General features: G+C 40.0%; 1 protein-coding gene across 1 annotated transcript in view; it reads left to right on the forward strand.

The window, feature by feature from the left end:
• Nucleotides 1-851: 851 nt before the first annotated feature.
• LOC308656797 (calreticulin-like) overlaps nt 852-17,012 on the forward strand; it is a gene marked incomplete at its 5' end in the record, with an annotated part of 33,794 nt that continues 17,633 nt past the window's right edge. The window contains 2 exons of the mRNA XM_081308155.1: nt 852-951; nt 15,172-15,273. Of these exons, the coding sequence (XP_081164281.1) occupies nt 852-951; nt 15,172-15,273 (202 nt within the window). The remainder of the gene's footprint in view (nt 952-15,171; nt 15,274-17,012) is intronic.

Raw genomic sequence — 17,012 nt, forward strand, 5'->3', positions numbered from 1 at the left:
AACAATAACAAAAAAACCCACTCTCCTCAAACACTTGGATGTGAACATTAAATTGTATAATGCACTTGAGTGCCAGCTGCAGTGCTTAGCACAATACAATGATCAGCAAAAGCTGGTACACTTCCCCTTCTTTGAGCTCCATTTTCCTCACAATTGGGGAAATAACTGTGATTGAAATGTACAGGCTGATGTAGAAGTAATATTAGTCCGCCAGTCTTTCCTTCCTCTGCGTCTTCAGGTAGTATTGCCTTTGCTCCTCTTCCTCCTTCCCATTTCTCTCTGCAACCTTGGCATGCCTCCTTCAGGAAGCTTCCTTGAGATCCCATGCTGGATTAAGACTTCTTCTGATCCCTAGATATTTCTGTTAAACAGAGGTCACTCTGCTATCACAGTTTCTTCATAGCCCTAGGGAATGGATGGACCCACGGATGGAAGGAAAGATAGAAGGATACAGGGACCTAAGGATAGTGAAAAGAATCATGAGAGAGCGCTTTGAAACCAGCTACACCAAAGTTGAGTAGGCTCAGGGGAACCCTGAGGCCAGCCTCAACTGGCCCTGCCACTCCCCCACTCTCTAGGGACCCTTTACTCTAGCTCTCATAACACTTGCCACCCCACCCCACTCCCCGCCCCTTAGCTCCTCCAGCACTCTCAGAGCGTGGTCCCCAACCATTGGCTGTAGCCCTCATTTCACCCCCACCAAGGCCGCGAATGGGAGGCGGCCAAGTACAGAGACCTCAGGCCCCTGGCGGGGGCGGGGGTCCAGGTAGAAGCAGCCGGCAGCAGCGCACAACAGCTGACCAGGTACCTGCACTCGGAAGCTGGGCGCAGGGATACGGGACCTCTGCAAAATGAAAGGGCTGCAGCTGCTGCCACTGCTCTTGGCGACCTGCATACTGGGGGAACAGGTGCAGCGCCAAGTCTACCTGCGCGAGGAGTTCGAAGATGGGGGTAAGCGTTCTGGCAGTGGGAATGACCCTGGACCAGACCCTTCTTGATCCTCCCCAATCACCTGCCCCAGTGATCCCTCTGACTTTCCTTGTTTGGGCTCATTTAGAACCAGAAGGACCACGGTTTAAGTCCCTGCTTGCTATTTCTTAGCTGTCTGACCCTGGGCCAGTAGCTAACTATGTCTACGTTTCAATGTCCTTTTCTAATAAATGAATATTGAGAGTTAAATTAGATAAGAAGGGCAAAACATTGTTCTTAGTACATAGTAGATGTGCAGTACATGTTTTTTCCCTCCTTTTCATCCCCAAAGTACAAACAAGTGAACCCTGGAGGGGAAAATGACAGCATTATTTGTGGTAGTGAAAATTTTTGTGGTTCATAAAATAGAGCTAAGAGAACCTTGGAGGTCATCTCATTCAGCATTTCCCCTGAAATGTCTCAGGCCCATCAGGTAATTATGTCAGATCTTGCTTATTTAAAGACACATTTTCAACAGTACTGTTTCAGGGCCTGCCCCCCCACCCACCCCCCCACACACAAATACTCTTCCTCTGTGTGTGTAAAATCTGATTCTTTGAGAGAAGAGTGAATAAGAAAATTACCTAGGAATTGGGAACTTTTAGATTTGAGTCCACGTTCCAACTTCAAAGCCTGGATAAGCCCTTTCCCCTTTCTGAGACTCAGTTTCCCCATCTGTGATACAAGTAACACCATGTTGAGGGTAGTCAGGTGCAGAGGTGGTGCAGAGGAAGGAGGGAATAACCCAGACAAGAGGGAGGGACAGGAAGACTCAAGGAAGAATACAAAACTCAAGCACTGTTCTTATGGATGAACAAGAGTCCACAGCTAAGCAGAGGTGGGAAGAAGGGCATTCCAATTCAGAACAACAGCAAGTGCAAAGGCTCTAAATGATGATGTAGCCTGAGGGGTATCTCCAGGGAACTGAAAGTGTGAAGGGAGACTAGAGAAGGTGAGCCTGTAGAGAAGGCAGGGGCTGAATCAAGGGTACCAAGGAGCCTAGCCTTTGCTGAAAGCAGTGGGGAACTATTGAAGGTGGTAAGCAAGGAGACACAGACATGACCTGTGTCTTACAGCACGTCAGCAAAGATATGGAGATGGATTGTGAAGCTAGCCAGAGAGATCAGAGATGAGAAGACCCTCTAGGACATTATTGTAATTTCTTGGTGAAAAGTAGTGAGGCTGTGCATGAACACAGTGGTACTGGGGATTGAACCTACTGAGCTACATCCCCAATCCTTTTTATTTTTTATTTTGAGACAGGTTCTTGCTATGTTGTTAAGGGTCTTGCTGAGTTACTGAGAGTAGCCTTGAACTTGTGATCCTTCTGCTTCAGTCTCCCAAATTGCTGGGATTATAGATGTATGTCACAGCGCCAACACACAGGGGAATGTTTAGGTGCTGACTGAGGAGTGGGATGCAAGAAATCCCTTAGTTTCACTAATTGGCTGTGGAGGAAACTTTGCATAAGGCACAGTCTCTTCCAAAGATAGGGTGCTAGCCTCCCATTTCCTGAATGATCTCAGCGCAACCTTTGCAAGCTTCTGACTTGCCAGCTCTTAGGCCCTCCTCCCTGCCTGGCCTGGCTTTAACTGACACCGTAATTCCTTTCTGAAGCAAAGAAATCATGCATAGACCTGCATCCATTTCCCCAAGGACTAACTCCACTTGTTCAAAGTGGCAGGAGTGAAATGCCCAAGGGTTTTATCAATGTTTCTGAACTGTCCCTTGAAATCAGGGAAAGAGTAGTTTCAAGACCTAAGCCCCAAGACAGTTGATGAGGTCAAAATCATGAATAAAATCCAGCACATTACATGCTGTAAAGATAACTCTTCATGACCTTTCTTTACCAGGAAGGCTTGCCTATGCCACTTCGCCACCTCTGTGCTTCTGTGTCATCCCTGTGCGCACTGGCTATTTTCTCTGATTTTCCTCTGTGTTTTCAATATCAAAGTCAGTGGCTGCCCTAGAGAGGTACCAGGTTAAGGACTGTTGTTGAATGATTGAATGATTGGACTGAATTTTGACACACACACCAAAAAATAACACTCCAGAAAGAGAATGTTCAAATAATCTTCCCATAGCAGCAGGACTGAGACATCTGAAATGTATAAATGTATAATTTGAGACAGGGTCTTGCTAAATTGCTGAGGCTGGCCTCAAATTTGTGATCCTCCTGCCTCTGCCTTCTGAGGTGCTGAGATTACAGGTGTGCACCACTGTGCCAGGCAGGTTTGTGAGGCTTATCCTCAGTTTAGAAAATCCAGAAATCCAATACTGTTAGGGTACTAGAAAGCACTGGAAAGATTTAAGCACTGACTTATTTTATCCAAACTCATAAATATTGACATAAAACAAGATGTCCATAAATTCATGTGTATCTTAGACTTCGTTAAAAGCACAACTTAGGTGTTCTCCTTCAGACTTGGTCTTTCTCCCTTGGTCTGCTCCATCTTGGTAAGTAGACCAACATATCACTTGATTGTTTAGATCGAAAATTTAAGATTCATCTTTGATTCCTTTATTTTTTCCATCAGCAAGTCTAATTGATTCTACCTTCAAAATATATTCAAAGCCTGCTATGTTTTACCTGCCCTATCACTACCCACCTCTCATGTACACTATTTCACTAACTTGAATGGCCTTTCTGCTTTCCCTACTCTCTTTTGATATAAAATTCAGAAGCAACCTTTAGAAATGTAGATCAGATAATATCATTTTGAAACTTAAAAACTTCCACACCTTCCTATTAGATTTAAAATGAAATCCATCTTTCTTACTGTGACCTACAAGAATCTCTGTGACCTGTCCCCTGCCTGCCCCTCCACTTTTGTCTTCTGCTTACTCATTACATTCTAGTCACAGTGGCTTCTTTGCTCTTTCTCAGATACTGCCAGCTCAGTTCCATCTCAGGGTCTTAGCACTTGCTGTGACTTCTGGCTAATTACATTTCCTCCTTCTCATCATCCAGATTTCTGTCTAAATGTTTCCTGACAGGGACTTTTCTTGTTTATCCATCAAAAAAAATATTTTATCCTTTTATGTGACTTAAATTGTAATCAACTTTCTTGAGATAAAACATTCATTTACTTATTTAAACTGTATCATTCAAAACTTAAAAAAAAATCAACAACAAAACTGTATCATTCAGCTGAGCATGGTGGTGCATGCCTACAATCCCAGTGACTTTTTGGAGGCTAAGTCATGAAGATTGCATGTTCAAGGCTAGCCTCAACAACTTAGGGAGACCTTCAACAACTTTTTGAGACCCTGTCTCAAAATAAAAAAGAAAAAGGGCTGAGGTGTACTTCAGTAGTTAAGTGCTCCTGGGTTCAATCTGAAGTACCAAAATAAATAAATAAATATATAAATAAAGTGTATCATTCATTAAACTTTGAAAAATGTCTACACCTGTGTAACCACCACCATAATCAATATACAGAACATTTCCATACCCCAAATACTTCCCTTGTGAACTTTTGCATATTCAATATTTTAGACTACTTCCCACTATGTTTCTTTTTAAAAATATTTTCACCCCCTGCCCTTTTCTGTCCTCTTTCTTGCTCTCCTCATCACTAGATTAATTTCCTGAGAACTCAGTGCTTCCCTGTTGTGTTCATTGTAATATCTGTAGCATCTAGAATAGTGCCTGGGTCAGGCATATAGTTGGTGCTCAATATTTTTTTGTTGAATGAATAGATTAATTAATAAATGAATGAACTTCCCTGGGAAGTGACGTTTCAGATATCAGAATGCTCTTATTAGCCAACACAAATCATTCTTGGTTCAGGGAACCCAGGAAACTAAACTCAATGAGATGGAACTTAATCTTATTGAATGCCTATTGTGTACCAGTAGTTTTTTTTTCTTTTCTTTATACATTATTTTAATGAAGAAGGTGTGAGCGGTCCTTAGAATTCAACCTTCCATGTACAGATGGGGAAATTGAGCCCTGGAGAGGAAAAGTGTTTTTCCCAAGGCATAATAAATCGGTGGCAGAAATGCTTGCTGAACCCAAGTCTTCTGCCTTCATATATAATTTGTTGGCCACTGAATCAAGTTGCCATGTCTGATGGTCATCAGGTCATAATACTAGTGGCTTCAGGGACAACAGGAGCTTTAGGAATCCCAGAACTTGCATAGGGACTGGCACATTAAAATATGCAAGAATGTTAGTAGATTGAATTGGAGAATCATCGAGTTGATGATACAAATAGATATGAGTGGAAGACTAATGGTGACAGCAGTGACCATTGTCAAAACACAAAATCAGGCAGAAAGAAACTGGAATTCAAATGAGGAGCTGAATGATGCAGGAGTCACAAGGTGTGTGTGTGTGAATGTTAATTCTGTTAGCTCCCAGACTTGACCATGAAAACTTGGCTGAAGAAACATTCTGAGACAAAGGGCCTCTGTGCCCAGCTGGCACAGACACACTGAGGACAGCCCAGCAGGGCTGAGGAACACCCTGCTGTTCAGGCCTCTGACTGATAAGCAATTGAGACCATCTGTGATTCGGGGATACTTGGACATGCTGAGCCTGGGGAAGAATCGCCCTGGAAATATGCCCAAACCAAAGAGGCCCCATCCAGCTGGCCTTTCCAGGTCTCAAGTACAAACTGATGGCAAGGATCTCTCTGGAGCTCACAGGGATGAGAAGGCAAAATGAGGGCCTTGGAGCAGACAGATGAGGCTTCAAGTCCTGATTCTGCCATTTGCTAAGTGGGTGACCTTGGGTAATTTATTAACCTATTTGAGTGTCCATGAAATGGAGGTGATTACCTTACCTCCTTTGAAAGGCACTGTGAGGACTGAATGAAATGAGATATGGAAACCATATTGCACAGTACCTGGTACATAGGAAGTGCCAGCTCCCTTTCCTTCTTCCTTCTCTCTGGTGTTCTGCTTGTGTAGCTCACCTGGAATATGGCTCACTCTTCAATCACTGATCAAATATCATCTCAGCACAGGGCCTGGCTGCCCCTATCTAAAATGACACATTATCACTCCTTATTTTTTTTTAAATATTTTATTTGTAAATGGACACAATACCTTTATTTATTTATTTATTGGGGGGAGGTTATACCAGGGATCGAACTCAGAGGCACTAAACCACCGAGCCACATCCTCAGCCCTATTTTGTATTTTATTTATTTAGAGACTGGATCTCATTGAATTGCTTAGCACCTTGCTTTTGCTGAGGCTGGCTTTGAACTCACGATCCTCCTGTCTCAGCCTCCCAAACCACTGGGATTACAGGTGTGCACCACCGCATTTAGCCTATTTATTTATTTTTATGTGGTTCGAGGACTGAACCCAGTGCCTCACACATGCTAGACAAGTGCTGTACACTGAGCTACATACAACCTCATCCCCCTTATCACTCTTGTTGTTACCTAATATTATATTACATATTTATATGCTATTTTGTTTAAAGTTTATCAATTAATTAGAACAATAAACTCCAATTAAAATATAAATTCTATGAAGGAGGAACTTTATTCTGTTCCCTGTCTAGTGCTTAATAAGCCCTCAATAAACACTAATGAATAAATGGAAGGAGGAAAGGAGGAAATATTCAAAGGATGGTTAGAGTTTTTCTCTCTTCTTGTTTTATAATGTCATGGGAAAGGCAGAGTAGAGGATATTAGAATAGTATGAAGTGAGACTTTGGAATTGTAACTTCCGGTCTTTGGGTAATTTGCCTTAAAATTTCATTAAGTGAGCTGGATGTAGTGAAGCATGCTTGTAATCCCAGCAATTCTGGAGGCTGAGGCAGGATTGCAAGTTCAAGGCCAGTCTCAATAATTTAATGAGGTCCTAAGCAATTTAGCAAGACCCTGTCTCAAAATAAAAAGGACTGGAGATACAGCTCAGTGGTAAACTACCCATGGGTTCAATCTCCAGTGGAAAAAAAAAATCATTAAATGAGAATGGGGATATAACTTAGTGGAGAGTATTTGCCTATCGTATGTGAGGCCCCAGGTTTGATCCCAAGCAACATACACACATCATCATCATCATCATCATCATCATCATCAAGCAATACTCTTATGATTTGTCCTCTTACCTGAATAAATGTTATACTCTAATTAAAACACTTTTAAAAAATTAATGACACCCAGAGCCCATTTTATGGTTTATAATACCATTATCTAATAAAAGAAACTAGGCTTCCTTAAAGAAATGTCTGATTCTAGGACTGGGAAGGGAATATACATGATGACATCTGAGTATTTTATAGTTTCAGAAAGTAAGGAGGTGTTCAAAAAACAAAACCATAGGAGAATGTCAAAAGGACACAGAACCAACTGGAAGAATTTGGAATGGCAGCAGGGTATGGTGGCATAGGCCTGTAATCCCAGCTTCTGGGGAGGCTAAGGTAGGAGGATAGCAATTTCAAGGCCCACCTGGGCAACTCAGCAAGACATTGTCTCAAAATAAAATTTAAGAAAGAGGAGGGCTGGGGTTGTGGATCAGAGGTAGAGCGCTTGCCTAGCATGCATGAGGCACTGGGTTCCATCCTCAGCACCACATAAAAATAAAATATTTAAAAAGAACTTTAAGAAAGGGGAAATGCTAGGGAATGATATTGGCCAAGTTAGAGTGTGTGCATGTATAAATATATAACAACAAATCCTACCACTATGTATTATTATAATGCACCACTACAAATATGGGAAAAGATTTAAAAATGAGAGTTAAGGATGAAGTTCACAGCACTACATCATACTATAATTCAATTCCCAGTTCTGAAAAAAAAAATTCCCAATGGCTAAAGACATTGAGCAACAAAATAATGTGGTATTGGGTTAGATTATAACTCTAAGTATAAAATAAATATCCATTAGTTCATACTAATATAATGAAATGATAGAATAAATAAATAAATAAGGACAAAACACAATTTTTAAAAATTGTAGATGGACACAATACCTTTGTTTTATTTATTTATTTTTATGTGGTGCTGGGGATCGAACCCAGTGCCTCATATGTGCTACGCAAGTGTGTGAGCTCTACCACTGAGCTACAACCCCAGCGCAATACAAGATATATTTCAAATAATTTATGTAGATAATCTGCCCTCAAGAAAGTGGACTATACAATGGGTGTGGTGGTGTACTCCTATAATCCCAGAGACTCAGGAGGCTGAGGCAGGAGTCTAGCAAGTTCAAAGCTAGTCTCTGCAACTCAGTGAGACCCTGTCTCTAAATAAAATACAAAATAGGGTTGGAGATGTGGCTCATGGTCAAATGCCCCCAAGTTCAATTCCTGGTACCAACAAAACAACTAAAAAGGACTAGGAATGTAGCTCAGTGGTAGAACATCCCTGGATTCAATATCCAGTACTGAAAACAAAAAGAAAAAAGAAATATAAAATAAGAAAAGCAGATGTCTTTCATTAGACTATAACCTCTTTGAGGGTTTGAGAGTTCAAAGAATTATGTCTTGTTCAAATTAGTACCCTGGCATCTAGCACTCAGGCAGCACAGAAAAGGTGCTCTGCAAATATTTAAGGGAAAAACTAGTATTTTTTCCTTCTGCAAGCATATAGGCTCTTATTTAATGTCCACTTTCCTAGCAAACTTGGCTAAGATACAGTGGATTAGAAATGACAACCTCCAAGAGAAGTGGAAGTTCTACTAGAAGCTCTGGTTCAATGACAGCAACAATAATTATTTTTATTATCTTAACTAATTGGGTCCTCGTGCCAATCCATTACTTGAGAAACATTTGTCGAGCACTTACTATGTAAACAGGATTCCTTTCTTTATTTTTATTTATCTGTGGTACTGGGTTGGAACCCAGGGACACTCTACCACTGAGCCCTTTTTTTTTTTCAAGACAAGTTCTCACTAAATTACTGAGGCTTTCCTCAAACATGCAATCCTTCTACTTCAGTCTCTCAGATTGCTGGGATTACAGGTGTACACCACAATACCCTGCCTGCCTGCCTGCTTGCCTGCCTGCCTTTCTTTTTGGTACCACGGATTGAGTTCAGGGGCATTCAACCACTGAGCCACATCCCCAGCCCTATTTTTTGTATTTTATTTAGAGAGAGGGTCTCACTGAGTTGCTTAGTGCCTTGCAGTTGCTGAGGCTGGCTTTGAACTTGTGATCCTTCTGTCTCAGTCTCCCTAACCATTGGGATTACAGGCGTGGGGTACTGCACCTGACCAGCGTTCCTTTCTTTAAAGAGTTTAAATATAATACCTTTTTAATAGATGAAGACACCGATGCAGAAAAGGAATTGCCCAAGTCATATACAACAGCTAAGTCAGTTGCTAGAGGCAAACACCTTAATCTCAGGGAGAAGTGAGTGTTCCAAGAAAAGGGACAGTGGAGACTGAAAAACTTGAAAACCAGACCTACATCTCTGCTGTACATTATAGGTTGATAGACAGTTTGAGTCTTTAAAAAGTTTACGTTTTTTTATTAGAATTCTGTACACAAGAGACTAGTATATTTTATCATGTCTAGTGTTTTCCACTGAAAATGATAGGTAAAATATTGGCACCTGAAGAGGTAAATGTTAAATTGTCTAACAAATTCTCTTCTGTTGAATAAGATCTTACAATTTTGAATAAATACAGCAAATCTGTATTTTTATCTGCTTATTCAAGCTTCTTCTAAAGGATCTATTCTGGCTCAGGACTAGATGCTGGGGAAGATACAACTTTTATCTTCAAATCTAAAAATATTTATCTTTACCTTTGATGTTATGAAACTTTGTATACATAAATACACACATATGCAGATATAACACCACTGGTGTTGATTGAGCACTTGCCTGCCTACAACTGTGCTGCGTGCTATTTCATTTAATTATCCCCCAAACTCTATGAGTTAGGTAACTTTTGTACAGGCGAGGAAACTGAGTTACAAAGAAGTTAAAAATACTGCTGAAGCCAGATGTGTAAGCATACCTGTAATTCCAGCGATTTGGAAGGCTGGGGCAGGAGGATTACAAGTTCCAGGCCAGCCTCAGCAACTTAATGAGGCCCTAAGCAACTTTGTGAGAACATGTCTCAAAATAAAAAAAAATAAAAAGGACTGGAGATGTGACTCAGTGGTTAAGTACCCCCAGGTTAAATACCTAGTATCAATAAATTAATTAATTAATTTAATTAAATATTGCTAAAGCTGGTGGCAGAGCTGAGTCCCTAGTCAGTCTGTTGATTTGAGCTATATCACAAGCAGATGGTTGAGAGGTACAATTATGGGGGAATGTTTAGCGAGGAACTCTGTTTATATGGCCTCCTTGCTTCTCTCTACAGATTTGAGTGTGATTATTTGAGTGTGATTATGTGCATTTATCAGCCAGATGTGCCAGCTCCCAAACACATTAGTTTTTGCTGGAGAGGTCTCTGTAGACCTATCGATATCTGACCAATTTAAAGGGAAGATTTATCAGGTGGGAAGAAATGGCAGCATTCAACTTTAGTTAATCTAATGTTACCTTGATCTCAAGAGCTCTCCTTGATATGGCTCTTTCTCTTCTCTTCCCTAAAAAACTATACAGTTTTTATAGTTACCCTGAAACACAATGCTGCTTCATGCCTCTGGTCTTTTATAAATGCAAGACATTCTGTTTGGAACACCCTCTCCTCGCCTTTCTGCCCTTTTAATTCTTTCTTCAAACAAGCCTCCTCTGAAGTCCTCTCTGATGCCTGGGAGAAGGTAGATGTTTTCCTGGATGTTACTACCCTCTGCTTCCTTAACCTACCCTAACCACACTGTTGCTTCACTTGTCTGTCTACTTGTTTACTATTTAAATTGTTTACTTGTATGTTTCTTCTACCAGATTCCCTGAACTCCTCAAGGCTCATAGGTCCCTGAAGGGGCCTTGTCAGATTTTCATGTCTGTGTACCTAATCCCTGGCATAAAGTGAATGACTAATATTCATTTGTTGAATGAAGGAACAAATGAGCCCAGAGCCAGAGTGCAGAAGTACTAGATTCTAGTCTCAGATTTGCAACTGGTAACTATGTGTCCGTAAGCAAGTTACTTCCTTCTGTGGGCTTCTGTTTTCCTTTATATAATGTAAAGAAGTTAGATTAAATGACCACTGAGAGTCATTCTGGCTTGAGTCTTCATGATGTTAAGACATTATAAAGTTAAAAGGAAAATTATAAGGCAATAAAATGGAACTTTATTAATCATATGACATTATTCTCCTAAAAAAGAGAGACTTCTTGTTTTAGATACCCTAAATTGTGTCAGGTTTGAATTGTATCCATACTCTTTACCCTGAAAAATAATTTGAGATGGGAAATCTGGACTTCTGTTCTAATATCTTCTACCATAAAGTTCAAGGCCAAGATTGTATAATCGTCTCTACATACTGGTTAAATTCAATTAATATTTGCCGGATGGATGAATAAATGCATTATTCTATTTGTAAGGCTGAGAATCTTATGGTTTAGGCAAAAAGCATAATGACACATCCATTCAGGCATTCAACAATTTTTTTTAACAATTTACTGTGTGCTAGATACCAGGACACAATGGGCAACAAAATCGTTATGTAACTTACCAGTCCAGTAGGAAGATAGACTTTACTAAAATTATACACAAATTATACATCACAAACTATAAAATGCCACAATTGACTCTTACACAGGTTGCACACTCTTTAGGTTATAAAGGGCTTTTCACATGTTTGATCTTAGGGAAATATATAGAGTCTAGAGTCTAGACTATTTTTAAGTAGTCTAGTCTAGTCTAGCTAAAAGTACAGATTTTAGTGTTGCATAGATCTGGGTAAGCTGCTCACTTACTTACTAACTGGGCTCTTAGGCAAGATTCTAAACTTCAGTTTCATCATCTTTTAATGGGGAAAAAAAACCAGGACATTCATCACAGGACTATTATGGGAACACAATGAGATAATGCGCATAAAGCACTGAGCACAATGCCTACATATGGCTGCTAAATAGTATCTATTTTTTCTTTTGTTTTAAATAGTTATCTTTAAAAAAAAACATTTTTAGTAGCTATTATAAATTATAACACATTTTTTTTTCCTGCATAGCACTTTTCCTTGTATCTCTTTCTTCTTTCAGAGGAAAGACAATTATGCAAGCCAGACAGAACTGATTCCACCACTTATTAGGTCCACCACTAACAAGGTGCCAACTGGAACAAAGAGTACCTATCTCCTAGCATCGTCACATGAGGTCCTAACATATATCTTTGGCTTTAGCATTGATCTTTTGACTTTGGCATCAATACTTATCCTTCATTGGATCAACTCTGGTCAGAGAAATAAGGTCTACTTCATACAAGCCACAGCAATTTTAGGCAGAAACTCGTGACACCACTCTCTTAGGAGGGAGAGAGAGGTGGGCACCAAGGCTGTCAAATACTGAGACTTTGAGAGAGACGGAGAAAACAATGAAGTATTGGGGAAGGAAAATTTTCTTTCTTCCCTTAGAGGCTTTTGTTTTGTGGTGCTAGGGATTGAACCAGGGTCTTGCTCATGCTAGATAAACTCTCTACCGCTGAGCTATACCCCAATCCCCTTTTAGGTTTTTTGGCTGTCCTTGCTGAGACTAAGAATTAAATTGATGTAAAACAGAATAACAGGAGAAAAGCATACAAATTTACTTAATTCATGTTTGTTTTGTACTGGGACTTGAAACCAGGGGCACTTTTTAGATGTTTAGGAGCTTTATTTTTTTATTCATTTTTATTTATATGTGGTGATGACAATCGAACCCAGTGCCTCACACATGCTAGACAAGTGCTCTACCACTGAACCAAAATCCCCGCTCCTCTCCAGCTCTTTTTTATTTTTTATTTTGAGACAAGGTCTCACTAAGTTGCTTAGGACCTTGCTAAGTTGCTGAGACTGACCTTGAATTTGCAAGTTGCTGGGATTATACATGTATTCCACCGTGCTGGGCACTTAATACATGTTTTATGTGGCATGGGATTGCTCATAAAGAAGTGAAAATGCAGAGAAGCAAAATTAATCTCTTAAACACTGAATTGGACAAGTAATAGGTTGTGAAATGTGATAAGGAGTTTGGTAGGGAAGTGAATTGGATAGTGAAGTGACTAGGAAGATAAAGGTTGATGTAATGAGGTTTGTCCAGATTTTCATGAGGTTCCATTTCCATCTTCAATAATAAGAATGTTATATATATATATATATATATATATATATAGTGAATATACACACAAACACACAACACACACACACATACACACACACACACATATATATTTTGGTACCAGGGATTGAACCCAGGGGCACTTAATCACTGAACCACATTCCCAGACCTTTTTTATATTTTAGAGAAGAGTCTCACTGAGTTGCTTAGGTGCTTGATAAATTGCTGAGGCTGGCTTTGAACTAGAAATACTCCTGCCTCAGCCTCCAGGGTGCTGGGATTACAGGTGTGCGCCACCATGCACAGCAAGACATTTTTCACATGAGAATTTTATTCCTGTGGTATATATATATACCACAGGAATAAAATTGGACTGAATCGGACAAGTAATAGGTTGTGAAATATTTATATATATATACATATATATATATATGTATATATATATATATATATATATATATGTTGTAGTTGGACACAATACCTTTAATTAATTAATTAATTAATTTTTATGTGGTGTTGAGGATCGAACCCAATGCTTCACATGCGCTAGGCGAACTCTCTACTGCTGAGCCACAACCCCAGCCCTTATTCCTATTTTTAAGAAAAAGAATGAAGGTCAGAGTGATCTTCTTGCACCTGCTGTTTTTAAATGTCTTTAATTCAACACAGTCAATATGCCAGAGCAGCATATTTTAGGGTGGTATATTCTTAACTCCTTCAAAAGCAAGCCCAAGGCCCTTGGGTTTCATGAAAGGAAGTAGTTGAGTCATCAGGCTTGAGTAACAGTAGCTGACAGAGCAGCTCACAGTGGCCTTAATGGGTGTATGTTGGTTCAGGATTTTCATGGGTAGAGCTAAGGCTGAGATATTGGGGAGTGGAATTTGAGAAATATCCATTCAGCTGCAGGGAGGAGATGAAATAAGGCTACCTCCAAGGCCTTTTCTATCTCAAGTTGCCAAATTGCCCTGTGACTCTGGGACCAGGATGGGCCCAAGAAGTGGGAGTCAGCAACTCTGAAGCATAAAATCACAAAGGCAATGAATGTTTGGATGGAGTGCCAGGTCCCAAAAAGAATGCCTCTTTGTCTGCATGCCATCTGTGCCAAAACAAAACACATTTATCAGCATCTCCTTGAAACAGTAAGGGAGAGTCTAAAAAGTTTAAGCAACAAAAGAAGGTAAATGGAAATTGATTGTTCATTATCATCATTACTAATTCAAGAAGTATAAAATGTTACTGCTAATCTCTTGGTAAGCTAATTTTATTATTTTGCTTTGCTAAACATAAGTACGTATGATTTAGCCTCCTAAGCACATTTTTTCTACCTACTTTTATGAGAACAAATATTTCATGCCCTTCAACCATATTTCCATGGTGGTCTTTAGAATTTAACTGTCATAAAAGATGATAGAGTAAGGCATTATGTATAAATTACTCACATACTTGGTATTTAAGCCACTTCATGTGGTAGTGCCTGAAGAGTAAGATCTTAGGCATTGTATAGTGAGGGGATTTCAGGAATATTGGAGTCATCCTCTGTTATACTCTTACCCTTTCCATAAGACTTGATCAGCATTGGCTGCATTTTATTTTCTAACAAAAAAATTTTTTTCTGGGCTGGGGATGTGGCTCAAGCGGTAGCGCGCTCGACTGGCATGCGTGCAGCCCTGGTTCGATCCTCAGCACCACATACCAACAAAGATGTTGTGTCCGCCGAGAACTAAAAAATAAATATTAAAAATTCTCTCTCTCTCTCTCTCTCTCTCTCTCTCTCTCTCTCTCCCCCTCTCTCACTCTCTCTTTAAAAAAAAAAAAATTTTTTTTCCTTTTTTTTTTTTTTTTTTGTAGTACTGGGGATTAAACCTATGGATTCCCACACACTAGACAAGAATTGATCTAATCTCCAACCATTTTTATGCTACTTTGAGTCAGGGTTTTATTACATTTCCCAGGCTCCTCTCAAATTTGTGATACTCTTGCCTCAGCCTCCCAAGTAGCTGGGGTTACAAATGTGTACTACCACACCCAGTCACAAATAAGTTTAATATGTTGCTTTTTTTTTTCTCCTTTACTCCACAGATGAATGGAAAAAACGATGGGTAGAATCTAAACATCGGCCGGATTATGGTAAATTTCAGCTTACGGCAGGAAAATTTTATGGAGACCAAGAAAAAGATAAAGGTAAATACTGGAATTCAGGAATGCACCAATTGAATGGGAAAATTATGACTTTTATGCAATTGTTTTTGTTTCTGACTATCAATTCATTTCTCTTAAAAAATTAGAAGATGGAGACCAGGCAGGGTGGTGCATACCTAATCCCAGTGACTCTGGAGGCTGAGGCCATAGGATCACAAATTCGAGGCCAGCTTTAGCAACATAGCAAGACCCTGTCACAAAATAAAAAAATAATAAGGACTGGGAATGTAGCTCAGTGATAGAATACCCTTGGGTTCCATTCCCATGACTAAAAGGAAAAAAAAATAGTAAATGGAAAAGGATTAACTTTCCACTAAAATAATAATATCCATTCATTGAATAATAGGCATTTTAAACTAGGTCCTTACACATATTATTCCCATTAATCCTTCTAACAACTTTATGAGGTGGTCACTATTATTTTCCCAGTTTTGCAAAGGAGCCTAGGAGAGGTTGGGTTATGAGCTCAAGTCCATATAACCAGCTGCCAACGGGTGGGACTGGGATCTGATTGTGGGTCTGGCTTCAGAAACTGTTCATTACTCGGACTCTGCTGCTTTCCCAACCCCCCTAGGATTTTTCAAGTAGCACTCTGCACTTGAAGCAGAAGAAAGCACTGCATAATGTCCAAATGTTTCTCTTCCCTAGAGCAGTTTAGTATTGTAGATAGTGGAGTAAAACAGACCTAGGGCTAACTCCCATCACCTACTAGCTATACAATTAGAACAAGTCTTTTTACTTCTCTGAGCCTTGATTTTAGGAGACAGTATCATCACTTGCCATGTTCATTAGACAGAGCCATTTTAAGGGCCAATAGTATTGTGAAGAAAGAGTGAGCTCTGAGGACTAGGGCTGTCAGCATGGGTTTTTGGTCTCAGAAAGCTTTTGTCTATAAATAGAATTCATTGATCATTCTCTGCAGTGATTTCCCATCTTCTCCTTCCTGGCTACTGTTATGCATCTCATTTTCATGTTTACTGAAGGAGAGCATTATAAACTGGTTTAAGCATTTTAAATCTTATTTAAATCCACTCTGGAAAATTGCTTCTAGAGAATTAGAGACTGAGTGACCCATGGGACAGACACCTGTGTCATGGTGACTCCAGTAGGGCAGTCTGCATAGCCACCCATCTCCTGTCATTTCACTCTCAGTTGTCATCCTTCACATCTCATCCCACTCAAGCTCTTCAGATTCCTTTTGGTTGTCTGGAAGGTCCCCAGGGTATGAAAGAGGCTTGGTGAAGGGGAACTGAATCAGGCAGAGTTTGGCAGAACAGAGCCTCAAAACTTGCTCTTCTGGGCTGGGGATGTGGCTCAAGCGGTAGCGTGCTCACCTGGCATCCGTGTGGCCCGGGTTCGATCCTCAGCACCACATACAAAGATGTTGTGTCCACCAAAAAACTAAAAAATAAATAAAAATTCTCTCTCTCTCTCTTAAAAAACAAAAACAAAAACAAACAAACAAACAAAAAACTTGCTCTTCTGATCCTGTGCCACTCCTTTCTCTGAGGAAGTCTTTCCTGGCTTCTCTAACTGCTCCCCTCCCTGAGATCTTTGAAGAAAGATCTCTTTTAAATTTTCTTTAGCTGGGCAGGGTGGCACATGCCTGTAACCCCAGCAGCTCAGGAGGCTGAGGCAAGAGGATCACAAGTTCAAAGCCAGCCTCAGCAAAAGTGAGGCACTAAGCAACTCAGTGAGACTCTGTCTCCAAATAAAAATAC

The sequence above is a fragment of the Spermophilus citellus genome, assembly GCF_964194105.1.
Source record: "Spermophilus citellus genome assembly, chromosome: 9".
NCBI lineage: Eukaryota > Metazoa > Chordata > Mammalia > Rodentia > Sciuridae > Spermophilus > Spermophilus citellus.